The 15,765-nt window shown below is 39.8% G+C and overlaps 1 protein-coding gene across 5 annotated transcripts in view; it reads right to left on the bottom strand.

The window, feature by feature from the left end:
* The window catches only part of rxraa (retinoid X receptor, alpha a), a 164,056-nt gene that overhangs the window by 110,862 nt on the left and 37,429 nt on the right, over positions 1-15,765 (bottom strand). For all 5 annotated transcript variants that reach the window (XR_005993185.1, XM_041810643.1, XM_041810645.1 and 2 more), the window contains exon 2: positions 12,352-12,465. Coding sequence is in view for 4 of the 5 variants with exons in the window: in XM_041810643.1 (XP_041666577.1) it covers positions 12,352-12,465 (114 nt within the window). In the remaining variant the exon portion in view is untranslated. The remainder of the gene's footprint in view (positions 1-12,351; positions 12,466-15,765) is intronic.

Here is a 15,765-nt window from a genome sequence, read left to right as displayed (position 1 = left end):
ATGATCTGTAGCTGCAGTTGCCCTTCAAATTCCCATCGACGAGGACGAAGTCAACTGACCATAGTGGGATGAGGAACAACCAGAATGGTCGCTGACGGCATCAAGCTCCCAGTCGCCTCCAAAAGGACACCTGAGCTCTCTTACCACCTACTTAACACACAGGCCAGTGAACAGACACGAAGTTAACTGAGATGGACACATGAAAACTCTGCTTGCATTAAGGTGACTTACACTGTCTTGGTGTTATAAGAGAAAAAAGAAAATAAGAAGAGCTGTAGTAAGTTTCGAATTCAGTCCATCGCTAGCTAGTTATTATGTATGGAAATTCACAGCAACTTTAGAACTCGAGTACATCAACAACATACTATGAAGATGACGTTCATGTCTATGTAGTTCACTGTCAACTCATCAGCAGTACAAAGAACAGCACTTGTGTTTTCACCCCTTAAAATTAATTCCACCTGATAACATACAGTTTAACTGAAACCCACAGAACCTTACACTACCTTACGCCAGCTTTACAGGTCAAAAAAACTAACAGCAGCTTGACTCAGTGGAGAGATTTGTCTATAACTCTGTAGTAACAGCCACTTTATCAACATGTTGCAAATCAGCACTCAATCCTGCTGCTCTTTCCTCATCTTTTCTACTCTCATAGCTGCGGTTAGCCTTGATGGTGGCTTTCACTTCCACTTGACAAATGCCATCAGCTCCGAGAATCCTCCCTCCACAAAACAGAGCCTCCAGTACCCAGTTTTGTCATAAGCAGGATAATCTTGTCTGCTGTTCATAATGATGTGTGCTGACCAGTGCTAGCAGGGCTATCAAAGATGGGATGTGAAGAACTGAAGTATTTCTATCATATGCACGTTATTGTTGTCTATGCTGAAATACTTCCAAACATTAGTTTTCCGGCTCCGGCTGAGATGATAAGAGACTTCTCTACTACATGACTTTTGAGCAATGTGTCCATTGAGAGTTACTGTGTGTTCATAAAGTTGCCATTGTAAAACAGTTGTTACTGTCATCCCACTTGATGTGCACATGAAGGCAGAGCCATGGCTGGTAAAGTACCTCTGTGTAGGATTGGGCGGTATTCATTTTTTTAATACCGTCATACCCGCCCCACATTTTACCAGGGTATATCACTGCAAGATGATAGAAACCACAATACACAAGCATCCTTTATCAAAATGCTTCAGCTCTGACAGCATTCATAGGGTGACATTTACAGAGGTGCTGGAAGTGAATTAAAGTTGAAGCATTGTTCTTAGACAAGCAAATAGTTACTTCAAGACAGGGTTCGCTCCTTTTCCTCTCCATCTATGCCTCATACGCCCTCTCTTTTCCTCTCTCTTCCCTCCTTTCCTTCCAGAGCTAATATGAGAAATAATAATCAAGTATTATAATGTAGGATTTGGGGATGTTAATTACCACTCAGTGTGTTCTTAAACAGATGAAGATTGGCCCTAAGTATTATTCCCACATAACACAACAATGCCAAGCTCCAGCTGCCATGAGTTCACATTAAAAGAACCTTATCAAAAGTTACAGACTACTGCAGTGCTTAAAATAATCAATGATTACCTATTAACTTCACCTATTTAACATAGAAAAGGGGTAAGAATAAGTTTGAACATTTTAAAAGCTTTTGATTGGTTTTGATTTTTATTGTTATCACTGATCTACACTAAATTTAGGTGTTTCTAAACTCACGTTGTAGTGGATCACTTCACAGCCAGTGGTGCACATTTAACAGTTTGACTTTAAACAAGACAATACTGCAGTGCTGTGCAGCGCTTGTGCCAGTACGTGGCACATGTGTTTCAATGCACCAGTATGTATGCTCGGATTCATTGTTGGCCAAATTGTCTCAACATCATTATCAGGAGTTCTGTCATCACTTTTAAAGCATCTTCATGCACAGGCAGTGGTGCGGCTGGTGGGACTGGACACATACTCTCAAGGCATTCTTTATAAACATGCCCTTATTATGCAGCACCGTCTTCATGTCGGTAATTAAAGCAATAGTTTTTAATGCTGGGGTACAGTATTATCAGGGCTGAATGATTTGGAAAAATAATCTAATTGCAATTATTTTGTCCCTATATTGCGATTTGATATGCAACTATTTCTTAAGTTCCTCATCTCATGTTTTTTCCAAAAAACACAAGCAATAAAACATTCTTAATTAAAACCAACACAATAGTAGATTAAACTAGGGTTGAACAATATTGAAAAAGTATCTAATTGTTATGATTTTGACTTGTATTGCAATGAATATGAGTTGTTGTATTGAAGAGGAGTGATTTTTTTATGTAATTCTCACACTTAAAAGGAAACGTACAAAAATCGGAGCGCGCCGATGGTTGAGAGGTTTAAAGCGCACACCATGTATGTGGGCAGCCCGGGCTCAAATCTGGCCTGTGGTCCTTTACCGTATCTAATACAGGCACTAAAAGGCCTAAAAAAACGATCTTAAAAAAAGAAAAAAAAAGAAGAAGAAAGTAAGTTTTTTGTAGACTCTTCCAAAGTAAGGCACTTGAATGATTGCATGATTTGTTATGAAGAACATCTCTGCTGTTAAAAAAAAAGTTTTAAACTGGTATTTTGACACAAATTTCAGGCTAAAGAAATATTGCAGCTTCTGTGATCTGAAAATTGCACCAGGCCATATTGCAATTTTATCTCATTTTTGATTAATTTTTGAGCCCTAAGTATTACTGTATTACCGCCCATGCCTTCCTCTGTGTATTTTGTATTATAAACTTACTTCTACTTCTCACCAAGTAGATTCAGTAAGCAAAATCCAGAAAGTTAAGTAACATTAAAGGAACAGGTGCGCCTTGCATAAGTAATAACAAAGTTCCTGAAGACAGAATGTACACATAGAGTACACAATTATCCAAGTACCTGTCTTGTACCCCTCCCTATCATAAACCTGTAAAGGTCTTTATCTGAGTTTTTATGGGCTCAGGCTGTCAGCCAGCAATTTTAAGATTTTCGACTGACTACCTTCTGAATAACTGTTGTTTTGAATAAACTTGTTTTACCAGATGAAGGCTTTCAGTGACCTGTTCTTACTTTTTGATTTGCCTGGCTGTTTTACTTCGGAGAGGAGATTTCTGTGGATTATCTGGCCCTTTTAATTATAAATTCCTCTGCACTGCTCTTTATTATGAAAAATTTTAAAAAAGAAATAAATTCAAAAGAAAAAAATCTTTAAAAAACAAAGCTTTTTCCCCTTTGAATAGTTGACCTTTTAAAGAAAGAATTCAGTGAAAATACAAAAATAATTCATACGAAGTGTGATAAATGCACTATAGCTAAATGTCCAAACTGTAAAAATGCTACTACAGCCAAGAAAAATATTTTAGTGTCCCCGAGTTTTTGTTTTTTCTTTTCAGTTGCAAAAGCAGTGTTGGGATGTTGCAGGCTGAGTCTGACAACCAGGAAACACATGGTTTGAGAGAAAATAAGACTTGATAAATAAATTATAGAAAACTGGCCTCTTCCCCTGGTCTGGCCTTGTCCAAGTATCTGCTGCTGTTAGCTGATCCAGATGTTGAACACAAACCTTTGGACTCCCCATCATTTCAGTGAAAAGAAGAAAAACAAAAACGACACCGTAACTGATTGCATTTCCACAATATCACGTCTTGTTCTGCTCTCTTGTTCCCCATCATGTCCATTCATTACAACACTAACTGCAGCTTTTGTATTGAGCGTAAATACACTTATTCTCTTTCATTTTATTTTACGATTTGTTCCGGCCTGCGGTGTACTTTTCTGCTCAAGAGGAACACAGTCACCACTGTTTGTTTTCACAGTTGAGTGCAGTGTCATGAGCCAACTGTTTTTTTTGCGAATGTGGTACACATGCTATTCTCTCATATCCCAATGCTCCAGTGTTTATCTGCTGTTAAAAGAGGACAGAGCCCTATAACACTTAGTCACCCTCTGAGATATAAACAGGAGCTCTTAGGATCAAGCTTAAGTAGACCAGTCTCTCATGTGTCTCACAGCTAGAATCAGGACTGCAATATCTAGGTTAGGATGTACACATTCATTTGTATTCATGCCACTTGTTAATTTGCCCATAGATTTCAGCACACTGTGCTGCCTCACTGTGATTAACATACTGTTCTGTGTTAGGCAACAGGGGGCCTGGAGAATGAGATCTTGCTTATTCATGTTTAATTAATTTAATAAAAAATGCAGGGTTTCTTTTTTTGCCTTTTTCCCCTCTTTTCTGTTGCAGAGGCTCACATACTGCACTGTAAACCTCACCACGGGTCAGGATCAACTCGGAAGAGAGCTGGAATCTGTGGCAGAGAGAATTTTCACCTCCTATGTGTAAACTGCCTCCAAGAGAATATATTAGCAATGAGTTAAATATAACTGAGGATGCTACAGAAAACAGGAAAGACTATTTTCTTTTGCTTGACATAAAGCTTTCTCTGATTTTAAAAAGATAAAGAACAATACATTCATTTGTGCTCCTCCAAAAAAGTACATTAGGCATTCAATTATTCTGAAATTCTGCTAATTTATATTTAAATGAAGCCTTTTGAGAATTTGAGCTCAAGCTCAACTCTCAGAGCTCAACTCAACCTCGCCCAATTACGCCGTGGAGATGACAACGACTACATGATAATAGGGATATGACCACTTCCTGTCTGTCCCCTGTCCCTGCCTGCCTGCTCGCCTCTGCTCTCTGCTGACTTAGAGCTGTAACAATGAGATAGCATTTCACTCTGATGGTGCTGCTGGGGGATTAAAGGCTCAGAGAGTTATCAAAGGCTTAGTCGCTCTGATTTCTGGTGACCTGCCGTGGATGGCTGCCGTCACTCTGTGCCAACATGGAGACCTCCATCTCTACAGATGCACCCTAGCAGTTGGTGCTGTGGCAGCTGGCCATTAGGAGTCATTTCACTGAGGGGAATCCCTTTGGCAGACCTGATGGAAATCTATTCTGGGCATTCACTAAATAAAAAGACTAGTAAAGTGGTTGTTTAAGAGACCAGGACGGGAAATAGAATTGTGAATGTAAGTAAAAACTACTGGAGTTTCACTGATCGATATCCTGTTTGTAAAATTGCAAGGGTTGATCAGGCTCATTGCTGGACAGTTTTCATCACGTGTGATTGGTAGATCACAAAAAATGATTGCAGTCACCATTTTACTCTTTTAAGACAAGTTTATATTGTTCTCAGAGGTCCCCAAAACATGCCTGTGAAGTTTGTTGCTGTAAAAACACTTTAGTATAGGATTTCTGCATGTCTAAAAACTCCTCTGTTACATCCCTGCTCTAACCTTGCAAAGCAGTTGGATAAGCCGTTTCCTTGTTTCTCACTGGCAAATCCATCTTGCAAAGGTCCCATCTGAACCGTTTGGGCCCAGTTAGAAAGTGACAGGACCAATCAGCATCGAGGGGCAGTACTTTCAGGCGCGGCAGAGTGGTGACATAAACAAGCAGCAGCAAGAGGCCGGTGCAATTATAGCAGAAGAGCTTAGCGTGGATGCTGCTAAAGTGCCAGCTTTATCAGAACTTGACGACATTTCTTCATTAAAAGAAGAACAAAGAACAGCAGTGAGTTGTTTTCTTTTCAAAAAACGACAAAAGTCGAGTACTCGCATGTCTACAGTCGCCATGTTTCGCGTTATTCCTCGGTAGTTGTGCATGCGCAGCTCAATAGCAGCTACGTCAAGTGTTTTGTTGCTCTGATTGGCCCGTAGAGATGTGACAGACAGAACGTTCATCCAATCACACTGAGTTTTTTTCAAAGTGTCTGCCTTTTTCCAAATGTTTTCCATTGAAGCTTTCCCAGATGGATGTGTGAAACAAATCCATCTGGCATGTCAGGTTAGCCCTGCTCAGAACGAGTATCTGATAGCAGAGCACTGACATTGAAATTCCCTGTTTTTGAAACAGAAAAAAATAATTTAAAAAAAGGTAAATATCTCAGTCTCATGTTATAGTTGTACAAGGGTTTAGTGGGCCCCAGAAGATTTTCAGGTATCAAACTTGGCCACCACAGCATAATGAAGTTTGGGAAAGGCTACTCTACACTGAACTTGTGGCTGAGGAGAGCTCACCACTGGTGTGCAACAAGGAAATACATAACATTTACAGGCCATTTGTTTAAAAGCATGGGAAAAATTACTTGGCATTCATCTATGCTGTCTGATTATAGTTTTGATTAGTATTTCTCATATTACAATGGAAGAAAAGAGTATGCATTTATGCCATTACGCAGAATGAGGGGAAAAAAGAGACATTTTCATTTGATAGTCTGTCCTCATGTAACTCTGTTTATCTGAAAAGGAATCTGCAGCTATAAATCACTTCCAGTCCCGCAATTTTTTCATCTTTTTTGGACCTTAAGCATTTTGTAAAAGGACTGAATGAAAGGTCAATAGAGGTGGTAATACCATGTATTGCAGAAAACTATTTGGAAGGTTTAACTCGATTAAAAAATGAATTCTGCCCAGTCCTAGTATGGACTGATCTGATCTTTCTGTATCAAATGGAGAACATTCAAGAAGTGAAGCTTATGCTCAGTAAGAAAACCCAAGGACAATTTTACCTGCTTCAACTCTCACACATGATCATTTTACTGTCTTCTACTCTGAGTTTCACCTCCTGCAACTTTACTGTCCTGATTTAACCCAACAGCATGAATGAGCCATTTGTTGAATATATTCAAGGTCTGTTAAGCGTTTAAACAAGCTGCTGTTGAAGGATGCAAAGCTATACAGACTTTAAAAGTTTTGTAATGGCTAGTTTCATAAGAAACATTGTCCTAAACATTAAAGGCTTTAAATATATGTTTCCTTTCTAGATGAAAAATCCTTATATCTCCTTTTTGCGTGCCATCTGACAGTGAGAAACAACAGCAGTGAAGCTTTATAAGGACACTGATACAGAATAATGACCAGACTGTCACACTACAATTTCTCTTATATGTACGGGAACAGAAATCTTTTCCTGTAAAATTCCCCAAAAATGTTTTTCAGAGCAGCAAAAGGAGTCTGTTTATGTTTGAAACTTGTTTAAATCTTAAAAGTACAACAGTTTTGGTATAAGAGCCAATTAAATGAACTGTTAGGGTGGTCTTATCCAAGTTATGACAAACCCCAGTCTTGGTCTTTTGTAAACCCCCTCCCATTAAAAAAAGAAAATATTAGCGGGTGTCTGCTAAGGATGAGTATTGTGTATTAAAAATAAACCAGTCTGAATGGGGGCCATTGCCCTTAATCAGCAGCTTGGCGTCCTCTGGCCCCTCTGGCTCCTGACCTAACAGGAAGCAGCCGGGGAGAGCGCTGACTCCAGCCAGCCAATTAGAGCGTGGGGAGCACGTAGCATACTGAGGCTAACGAGCTCCCTCTCTGTGACCCTCCTCACCTCTGCAGGACCCCGCGATGGGAAATATGAAGAAGCTAGGAGCCACTTTAACCCCACCCCCAACCCCCTTTTCTCTCTCTCTTTAACTTTTTCATCTATCCACCTCAACCTCTGGTCTAAGACCCTGCTGTGTGACCACAAGGTCTGCAAACACATGCTGCCTCGCTCCAGAGGCCCACCACATGGCTTTTTACTGCCGCACTGATGCTAAAAAAGCTCCACACAGGAAAAACAATGAGCGTGCACACACACACAACAACATGCACATGCTTATTCCTTGCACAGAGTTGGAGCTGTGTCACTCGCATATCCCTGCAGTTTATTCTGGCCTGGTTTAGGTGGAGGGGCAATGGAGCCTCTTTCCAAGTGCTCCAAGTAAATGGGTTCCAAATTAACTGGCAGGCTTTGCGAGGCAGTGAGATAATTCTGAAGCACTGTAATGAAGTGGGACTGCTGAGAACACTAATGTGGCTTGGCTTGCGGCGTAATTGCTTGTTATTTGAACGAAACACTATCAATAAAGAGTGATGAATTACAAGCTTAAAGTACACCTGGTGGGTTTATCTCAGCAGGTAGTGAGAAGCTCATGGTGGGACGGTCAATTTTATGTTGTTGCATTTCAGGCACTCTACCCAGCCACATCTATCGCGAATAAAGTAAAAACAAAACAAAACAAAAAAAAAAAAAAAAAAAAAAAAGAGAGGGGGAGCCAATAATAGTAATATAAGTCTAACACCCCCACCCCCTTTTCTCTCCAGGCAGAATTGGTCCTGTCATTTGGACCCTCCAAACACAGACCATATGTGGGGTTCAGCTCTGGCAATCAGACTGCATTGTGGAGCAGGCGGCTGAGTTCATCAGGAAAAAATTAGCCCGCCGCTCTGCAGGACTCGCTCTCATTGGCCAGTCACGCGGCCCGCTCCGTTTGAGGGCACCCCAGACATTCCTGCGGATAATCTTTTCCATTCCTCTGCTCAGCTCGGTGAGGACAGACCAAATCACAGCACAAGGCCTGCATTGTGAGGGCCTTTTCAAAAAGCTCTGTTTTCAGTGCTGTCCCTCTTTAATGCTTTCCCTCTCTCACCTCATACACCACAAATCAAAAAAGGCAAAAATGGTTTTCCCATCACGACTTCTTCTTTCACTCATAAAAAATTAAATCATTGCTTTTTTTTTAAGCGATCCTGCGGATAAGCAATGTCCGGGACACTATGTTTCTCACAGTCCCTTTCCAGTAAGAGTTTGTTTTTGAAAAGCCCAAACAATGTAAAACCACTGAAACCAGAGCCTGGCCACATCAGTGCATGGCCTGGAGTTCAGCACATCGCTGCAGAATACAGGCTCGCAAAACCTTCCCAGAACCCTCCTGCTTGGTCACCGCTACACACCCCACACCTCCCACAGCAGCTTGTCATTGTGGCCTTAGTGGGGCTGCTGGAATGACAAGATTGGAGGACAATCACATAATCTGGGGACATGAGTAAATTTATAGTAACACGTTCCATAATTAGACCCATGGTTATTACAGGGTCTATAAACTTCAGACTCCAGAGCGGCTCTGCAATTTGCACTGCTATGACTTAACAGTTCTAGAAGTACACTCTGCTCTTAGCTGCTCAGGAAGCATTTAACAAACCACTGAACTGCTTTAACATCTCCAGCTCTGAAACAACAAGAAAAAAAACTCAAACACTTTCACTCTCTCTCCTTTCCCTTTGACCATGATTCAGAGGAAGACAAAATAATCTACTGTTCTTTGTATCCTAGTGTGCTCCAAGTCTTAAAATAGCCACAACACAAAGAGGAAAAAAACCTTTGACATACTTCAGCAAGACTACACTTCTCATTCAGATGCTCTGAATTGTTCAGGAAGCAAGTCCACCCTTACTGCAGGCTGTGACAGCAAAACATGTTCCAATCAATCAAAGAAAGCTGGGTAAAACACCCAGACATGGGGGTGAGCTTGATGGAAAAACTGTGAACCTCAGATCATGCTGAAACTTGTCTTTGAAAAAGTATTTGCCTGTAAAAGAGAGGGGACTGGGTCTCTCTTTGTTTCACTGAAACTACAGAAAAATCTATTTTACAGAGGGAAAAAATGAGACATCTCAAAGTACACTGTGTTTTACTTTGAACAGGAAAAAGACACCACTTATCAAGAAAGGAAAGAAGCATTCAATATGTTATTTCTTGAGCGATGTCAGGGTTCAGGATCAGTGTCCTGCTGTGAACTTTCATTTTCCTGCTACAGAATAGTTCACATAACAACTCAATAGAAGCTGCTAACTTCTCTCAAGGTTGTTAAGCACAACTTTTATTTTTATCAAATAAGGATTTTTCATTTTTCAGGCCTTTCATCAGACACAATTGAATCACTGATATTATGGAAAGGCTCCAGGGCACGTTAGATACAGACTTTAAGAGAAAAACAGACATGAATTTTCTGTTTGATTATCAAATTCAGATAATTTTGACGAAAAAGATTTTATCATTTCAGTTTTATATCAAACTTATGATAACAGGGTTTTGTTTTGTTGCCTTAAAGAGATTGCGTGCTGAGAGAAAAGATATATTTTCACACCCACGTGTTGGACATTAAGAGTTTCCTTCAATTGTCCATGTTTGACAAACTGCACAAAACATGAAATAATGTTGTGAGTACAATCACGGAACCACCAAACTCAGCAAATTCCACATGTGCAGCTCAGATGGCTACAACTCATAATTACATGAGAAAACCCCAGGAAAGAGTCTGATCATTATGTAGTAGTGCACAAAGTACAACAAAGAAACCCTTAGCTAAATCAAAGTAAGACAAAGAGGTAAAGACTGTGGTTTCTACTAGAAAATTCTTGTCTTCTTCACCAAGTAAATGCAAAAAAAAAAAAAGCATCAGTATACAATCTAAGGATGTCACCTAGCATCTATTTCCCTGTTTGGATAAATTCCCATTAAAATGTGTTTAACCAAGAGGAGAAAATACTTAGAAACAGACAAATTCATCACAGGGTCATTGTGTCAGTGGACCTTGTATACCGTGTAGTGCGTGGCTAAAATTAGCAGCTAGCTCCGCCAGCCTTCATTCTTCTTTGTAGATTAATATCGTGCTTTGATGTGTGGCCTCTTTTCACTTCGGGTGAGTCACACGTGAATTCAACCCTATATGATGACAATGTTGATGTTCTGCAGTCTTTGGAGACCCTTTAAGCGATTGCATTAGCTAGCTTAGTTGTTGTAGTTTTGCTAAAAAATCCAGGTTGGCTGCACCCTGCCAGTGTACCTGACAATAATGGTTTGATCCGGTGTTGATGTTAGCATCTTTGCCTACAAAGTTGTTCAGTGGGCCCCTTTCTTCCTCAGTCTAGGCAAATCTGAAAAATCTTTGAGTAATTTTTGACCAGACAATGTTTTATGATCAGCATATCAAATTATTGACCTGTTCATGTTTCTTTCATTTTATAAACATAGCTAAATTATAATCTGTTGTCTCACACACTGAGTTAGAAATGTTAATTCATGCTTTCATTTCTTCACATTTGGACTACTGTAATTCCCTCTTTACCTGCCTCAATAAATGGAGAAGGACACTGTGGTCATATGATTAATATGTGTTATTATCTTTTTTAACATGTTAAGGTTTTAAGATTAATCTTGAGTGTTAATGCATTAACATTAACAGCCCTAGTTATAACTCTTATAACTCAGATCATTCAAATCAGACTTTCTGGGATAAAATGAGAGTGCCAGCCAACACTGTTTGCTTTGAAATTCTACATCTTCTGCTGCAGGAAAGTCATTCCTCGTCACTTAAAGTAGCCACAAATTTATGTAATTCCTCTTAGTTGAAAATAGTATGGCAATCGAGCAATCCATGTTTGCACTGTTAGGATAAAAGCTAGTTAGCCAATTAAACAAGACAACTTGAGGTTAGATTATAATGTGTTTAAGGTTGGGCCATTTAAATGACTATTTAGTGAAGGAAAATAAAACGTCACTATGATATGTTCAAATCATAGAGAAAGAACGTTTAAATTTGGGACAGAAATTTGAGGAATTGCTGTTGTTTGGAGGTAAAATTATTTACCACCACCTAAACAACTTTTCAGTGTGGTAGAAAGTAACAGTATAAAGTATTGATAGTGGTACTGGTGAGGGCTTGGATCATTAAGGAGCACTAATAAGACAATGTGTCAAAAAAAGATCTGTCTCCATCCCTAGTCCTGGATCTGCTGTGCTTATACAACTTGGTCTTACAGATTGAGTCATGCTTCCCCACATGACAGGCAGCTCAGCCGGTCACAGCACTGACACTACAGATAGAGCAAGACTTCAGGATGAAGTGACAAATGTATCAGCATGAACAACATTTTCTGCATGGCTCTGTCTCCTCACAGGCCCCACACCAGGCAGGTTACTGACATCATCCAGTGATATGAGACCCTGACTTGATGGTTATCTCATCAGGATCATTAAGCATAAAAACTTGCACTGCCCTACATCTATGTCTCTGACCAGGAGGTTGGATTTGCACGCATGTGTGTTGAAAAAAGCCATAAAGTTAATGATCAAAGGAACTGATGGAGATAATTTGCTAAATTTAATTTAAAAAAGCTATGTTACAACGTAATGATCTCTGCAAACCATCATTTTAAGTTGCCTTTGATGTCTAGAAAGCAAATTAAACTAAATAAGATGAGATGTTATTTCGGACAATTTTAAGGTCAGTTTCTCCAGCTGTATCAGCTCATGTGGTGAATTTTGAATATATTTTTGTTATCTTGATGCACCTACAACATAACACATCTATTATGTTTCCATGCTCTATTTTAATGAGTGCACAAATATATCAAATGTAGTTCTGACCTTGTAATATTCCCTAAGCACTTTGCCAAAGATTACAAGTACCCGAAAAGCACAAGCTTTGTTTACCCAGTGAGTGTTACCTGAGGATAGGCGACGCTGATGGAGGGGACACATGCCAGTCAGACAGGAACAACCTTCTCCTGAGCGACCTCGCTGCATTGGAGGGGCCAATGAGCACTGGGGCTTCAGGAACCCTATACAAAGAGAAACAGAAGAAAAACATTAGGCATAGAAAGATCAGACAAAGACATAAAAAGACTTCCATACGCTGACATACAGAACTCTTTTCAAGAATACAACACGGGTACAATAAAGGCCAACTCAAGCAGAAAAAGGCAAATGCCAAAATTTTGAGCCTGCCTTGAGGGGCTTTTGTTTGAGGCTCATTGAGTAAATGGGGTAGAATATTTGTGTATATATTCCTGCCAGCACTGTACCAGCATGAGACCCTGCTAACCTCTCACATTTACAGCTCTATGGATGGATGGCCTTGACTCTAACCTCCTCACCGGTGCTGCCTCCCCGGCTCACTGCTCATGTCAGCTGGGTGACTGCACCCTGAAAATAGATGGGTCCTGTACTATACAGGGCCCGTAAAGCGGGCCAAGAGGACAGCAAAAAGTGGACAGAGATGGGATCCATGTTAGCAGACAAAATGCCAGACTGGGCCGAAGTGCCTTGAGGCACAGGACGAAGCCGCCATACTGTCTCTCTCTGAGGTCAAGGAGGTCATTTTCAATAGGGAAGTCATTATCCGACACAATGAAGCAACTGAGAAGCCCCCCCATTGGACCAGCATTCAACTGTCACTGACATTATCCAGCTATGAGGAAGGACATCAAGTCAACTTACAGTTGATTGTCAAAAACAAATTTTATATATATATATATATAATATGGACTCTAGTTTTAAATTTTGAAGGAGAATGAGGAACTTTGAACCAAATATAGCATAAATTAAATAAAAGCTTTCAAATGTATGCAAAACTCTGACCCAGACTAACCCTGTCACTATTATTTCCCTAAAATCCGCAGACTTCTCCAAGCATATGAGTGACATTTCATTTCATGATTGACACCATGGCTTCAGAGAAGAAACCTCTGTGTGAACTTGACTTTTGTCTGCTTAAAGGAGGATTCGCTGTGCCTTCATCGACTTGGTAGCTCATGCGGATCACATTGGCATCGGTAGATCATTGCAAATCCAAACTTTATTCGTTTCTCATGAGGACCTTTAGATTTCTGGAAAACATCAAGAAAAGCAGCCGCAGGAGCCCCCCCCCCCTCGCTGTGTTCTGAGCCCAATAAAGCCCCTTTATTGCCACCATGAAAAACATGTCACTCCGGATGAGCTCAGAAAATGACATTTAAAACAGGCGAAGGGATATTGAATTAGTTCCCCATGATAAGCTGTCTGGGATGCTGATATGTTCTGCTTCTAATGCTGTGCAAGCAGTGTGTGCATGTGCATGTGCAGTTATGTGGATGTGAGAGAGCAGGAGGGTTGCATTCCCAACGTTGTTTTAAATGTTTGATTACTACTAAGGACAGATGATCCAAATCAAGTTTTGACCAAAGAGAGAAAGACAGCTAGACAGACTGATATCCTCCTGAATATCAAAAATCAAATAAAACACACAAAAAGCCCATTCTGACCGGCTCATTAAACATAGAGTAAACATGTTCTTTCCTCATTCAACTGATCTGATTGCATGCTTTGCATCATGTTGCTATCATTGTTATCAGATGTTTCAAAATGTCAAGTGAAAACATGAGAGGAGACTCCAAAGCGTGCTTTTATTGATGTAATTAGGAGTAAAGGCATGCTGAAAAAGCACGAGGAAAATGATTTTGCATGATAAAAATGAAAGAGATGACTAAGCTTGAGTCAAACTGTGTCCGAGGGAGGAAGCTGTATATTTGTTGTTACTCCAGGAGGATGAGTCAACTCTATAGTATAAATCCAACACACGATTCCAATGTTTTTCCAGATCAGTGCAATTTTCAAGTCATGCAGATGTTTTATTTTTCTTTTATCCTTCTAACAGAAGTGTCCAATTGTAATTTGTACATAATATTAACACATTAACTTAATATAGCAGTGGAGTGAAAAATGGACACTGTGATATCTTTTCTTTCAACAATGCAATGAAATATGAAAAAACTGCAGGATGTTATTCTACAAATAGTGGATTTAGAAAGCATTCTGACCCCCTTCACTGTTTTTCAGTTTTGTGATGTTGCAGCCTGCAGTTACTGTAAAAAACAAACAAAAAAACTCTTGTTAATCTACAATCAGCACCTATGAAAAAGTGAAAACTGTTTTTTTTTTTTTTTGATAATTCATTACAAATAAAAACTGACATATCACATTGCTTTAAGTATTTAGACCCTTTGCAACTTTGTAGCTGCAGTGATGGTTGTCCTGGAACTCTGTCCTAACTCCACACAGGATCATTGGAGCTCTGTCGGATGGAGCACTGGGTTCCTGGTCACCTCACTTGCTAAGGCCCTTCTCCCTCGATTGCCTAGTGTTGCCATGCAACCAGCTCTTTCGAGAGTCCTGGTTGTATTCTTCCATTTGAGAGCTATGGATGCCACTGTGCTCTTGGGACCTTCAGTGCATCAGAACTTTTTTTTGTACCCTTCCTCAGATCTGTGCCTTGCAGCAATCCTGTTTCTGAGTTCTGAAGACAGTTCCTTTGACCTCATGGCTTGGGTTTTGCTTTGATAAGCATTGTCAGCTGTGAGGCCTTCTATAGAGAGGTGTGTGCCTTTCCAAATCATGTCCAATCAATTTATCACAGGTGGACTCAAAACAAGGTGTAGAAACATTTCGAAAGCCATCAAAAGAAATGGAGGAACCCAAGATACCCAAGATACATTTCAAGGGTTTTTGCAAAGGCTTTAATAATTATTTATTTCTAATAAACTTGCAAACATTTTCAAAGTTCTGTTTTCACTTTTTCATGATGGGGTAGTGATCATACATTCATGAGAATGAAAATGATTTTTTTCGACTGTAGCATTAGGCTGCAACGTAACAAAATTGGAAAAAAGGTGAAGAGGGCTGAATACTTCCTGAATGCACAGTAAATACACAGAGATAATGTCAGCTTGTGTATGGGCACTGACCTACCTGATAATTCATATGGATGCAGCAGTATTTATCTTCACCACAAACTGGGTTTGCATTGAGCTGCAAAATGGGAATTGCCGTATTTCTACCAAGTGTTTTTGAAGTAAAGCAAACGCTTTCAAGTCATTTCAGAATCCTAAAAAAAGACAAGTTGTTCCCCTCACAAGCTACACAAGGCCGAGGTGAGCAGTTTCAGTTTTCTTTGGAAACTTTCAAGGTGCCCAAACTTTTTGCAGCTCTCATGTCACTACATGAGTTGAATTTAAACCTGTCTCTATGTGATATAAGACATGTGCAAAGACACACTTATGAAGAAATTTCTTGAAACAGAATTTATTCACAGATTCACTAAATAT

Source organism: Cheilinus undulatus, linkage group 17, assembly GCF_018320785.1.
Source record: "Cheilinus undulatus linkage group 17, ASM1832078v1, whole genome shotgun sequence".
Lineage (NCBI taxonomy): Eukaryota > Metazoa > Chordata > Actinopteri > Labriformes > Labridae > Cheilinus > Cheilinus undulatus.
This window is presented reverse-complemented; position numbering and strand designations above follow the sequence as displayed.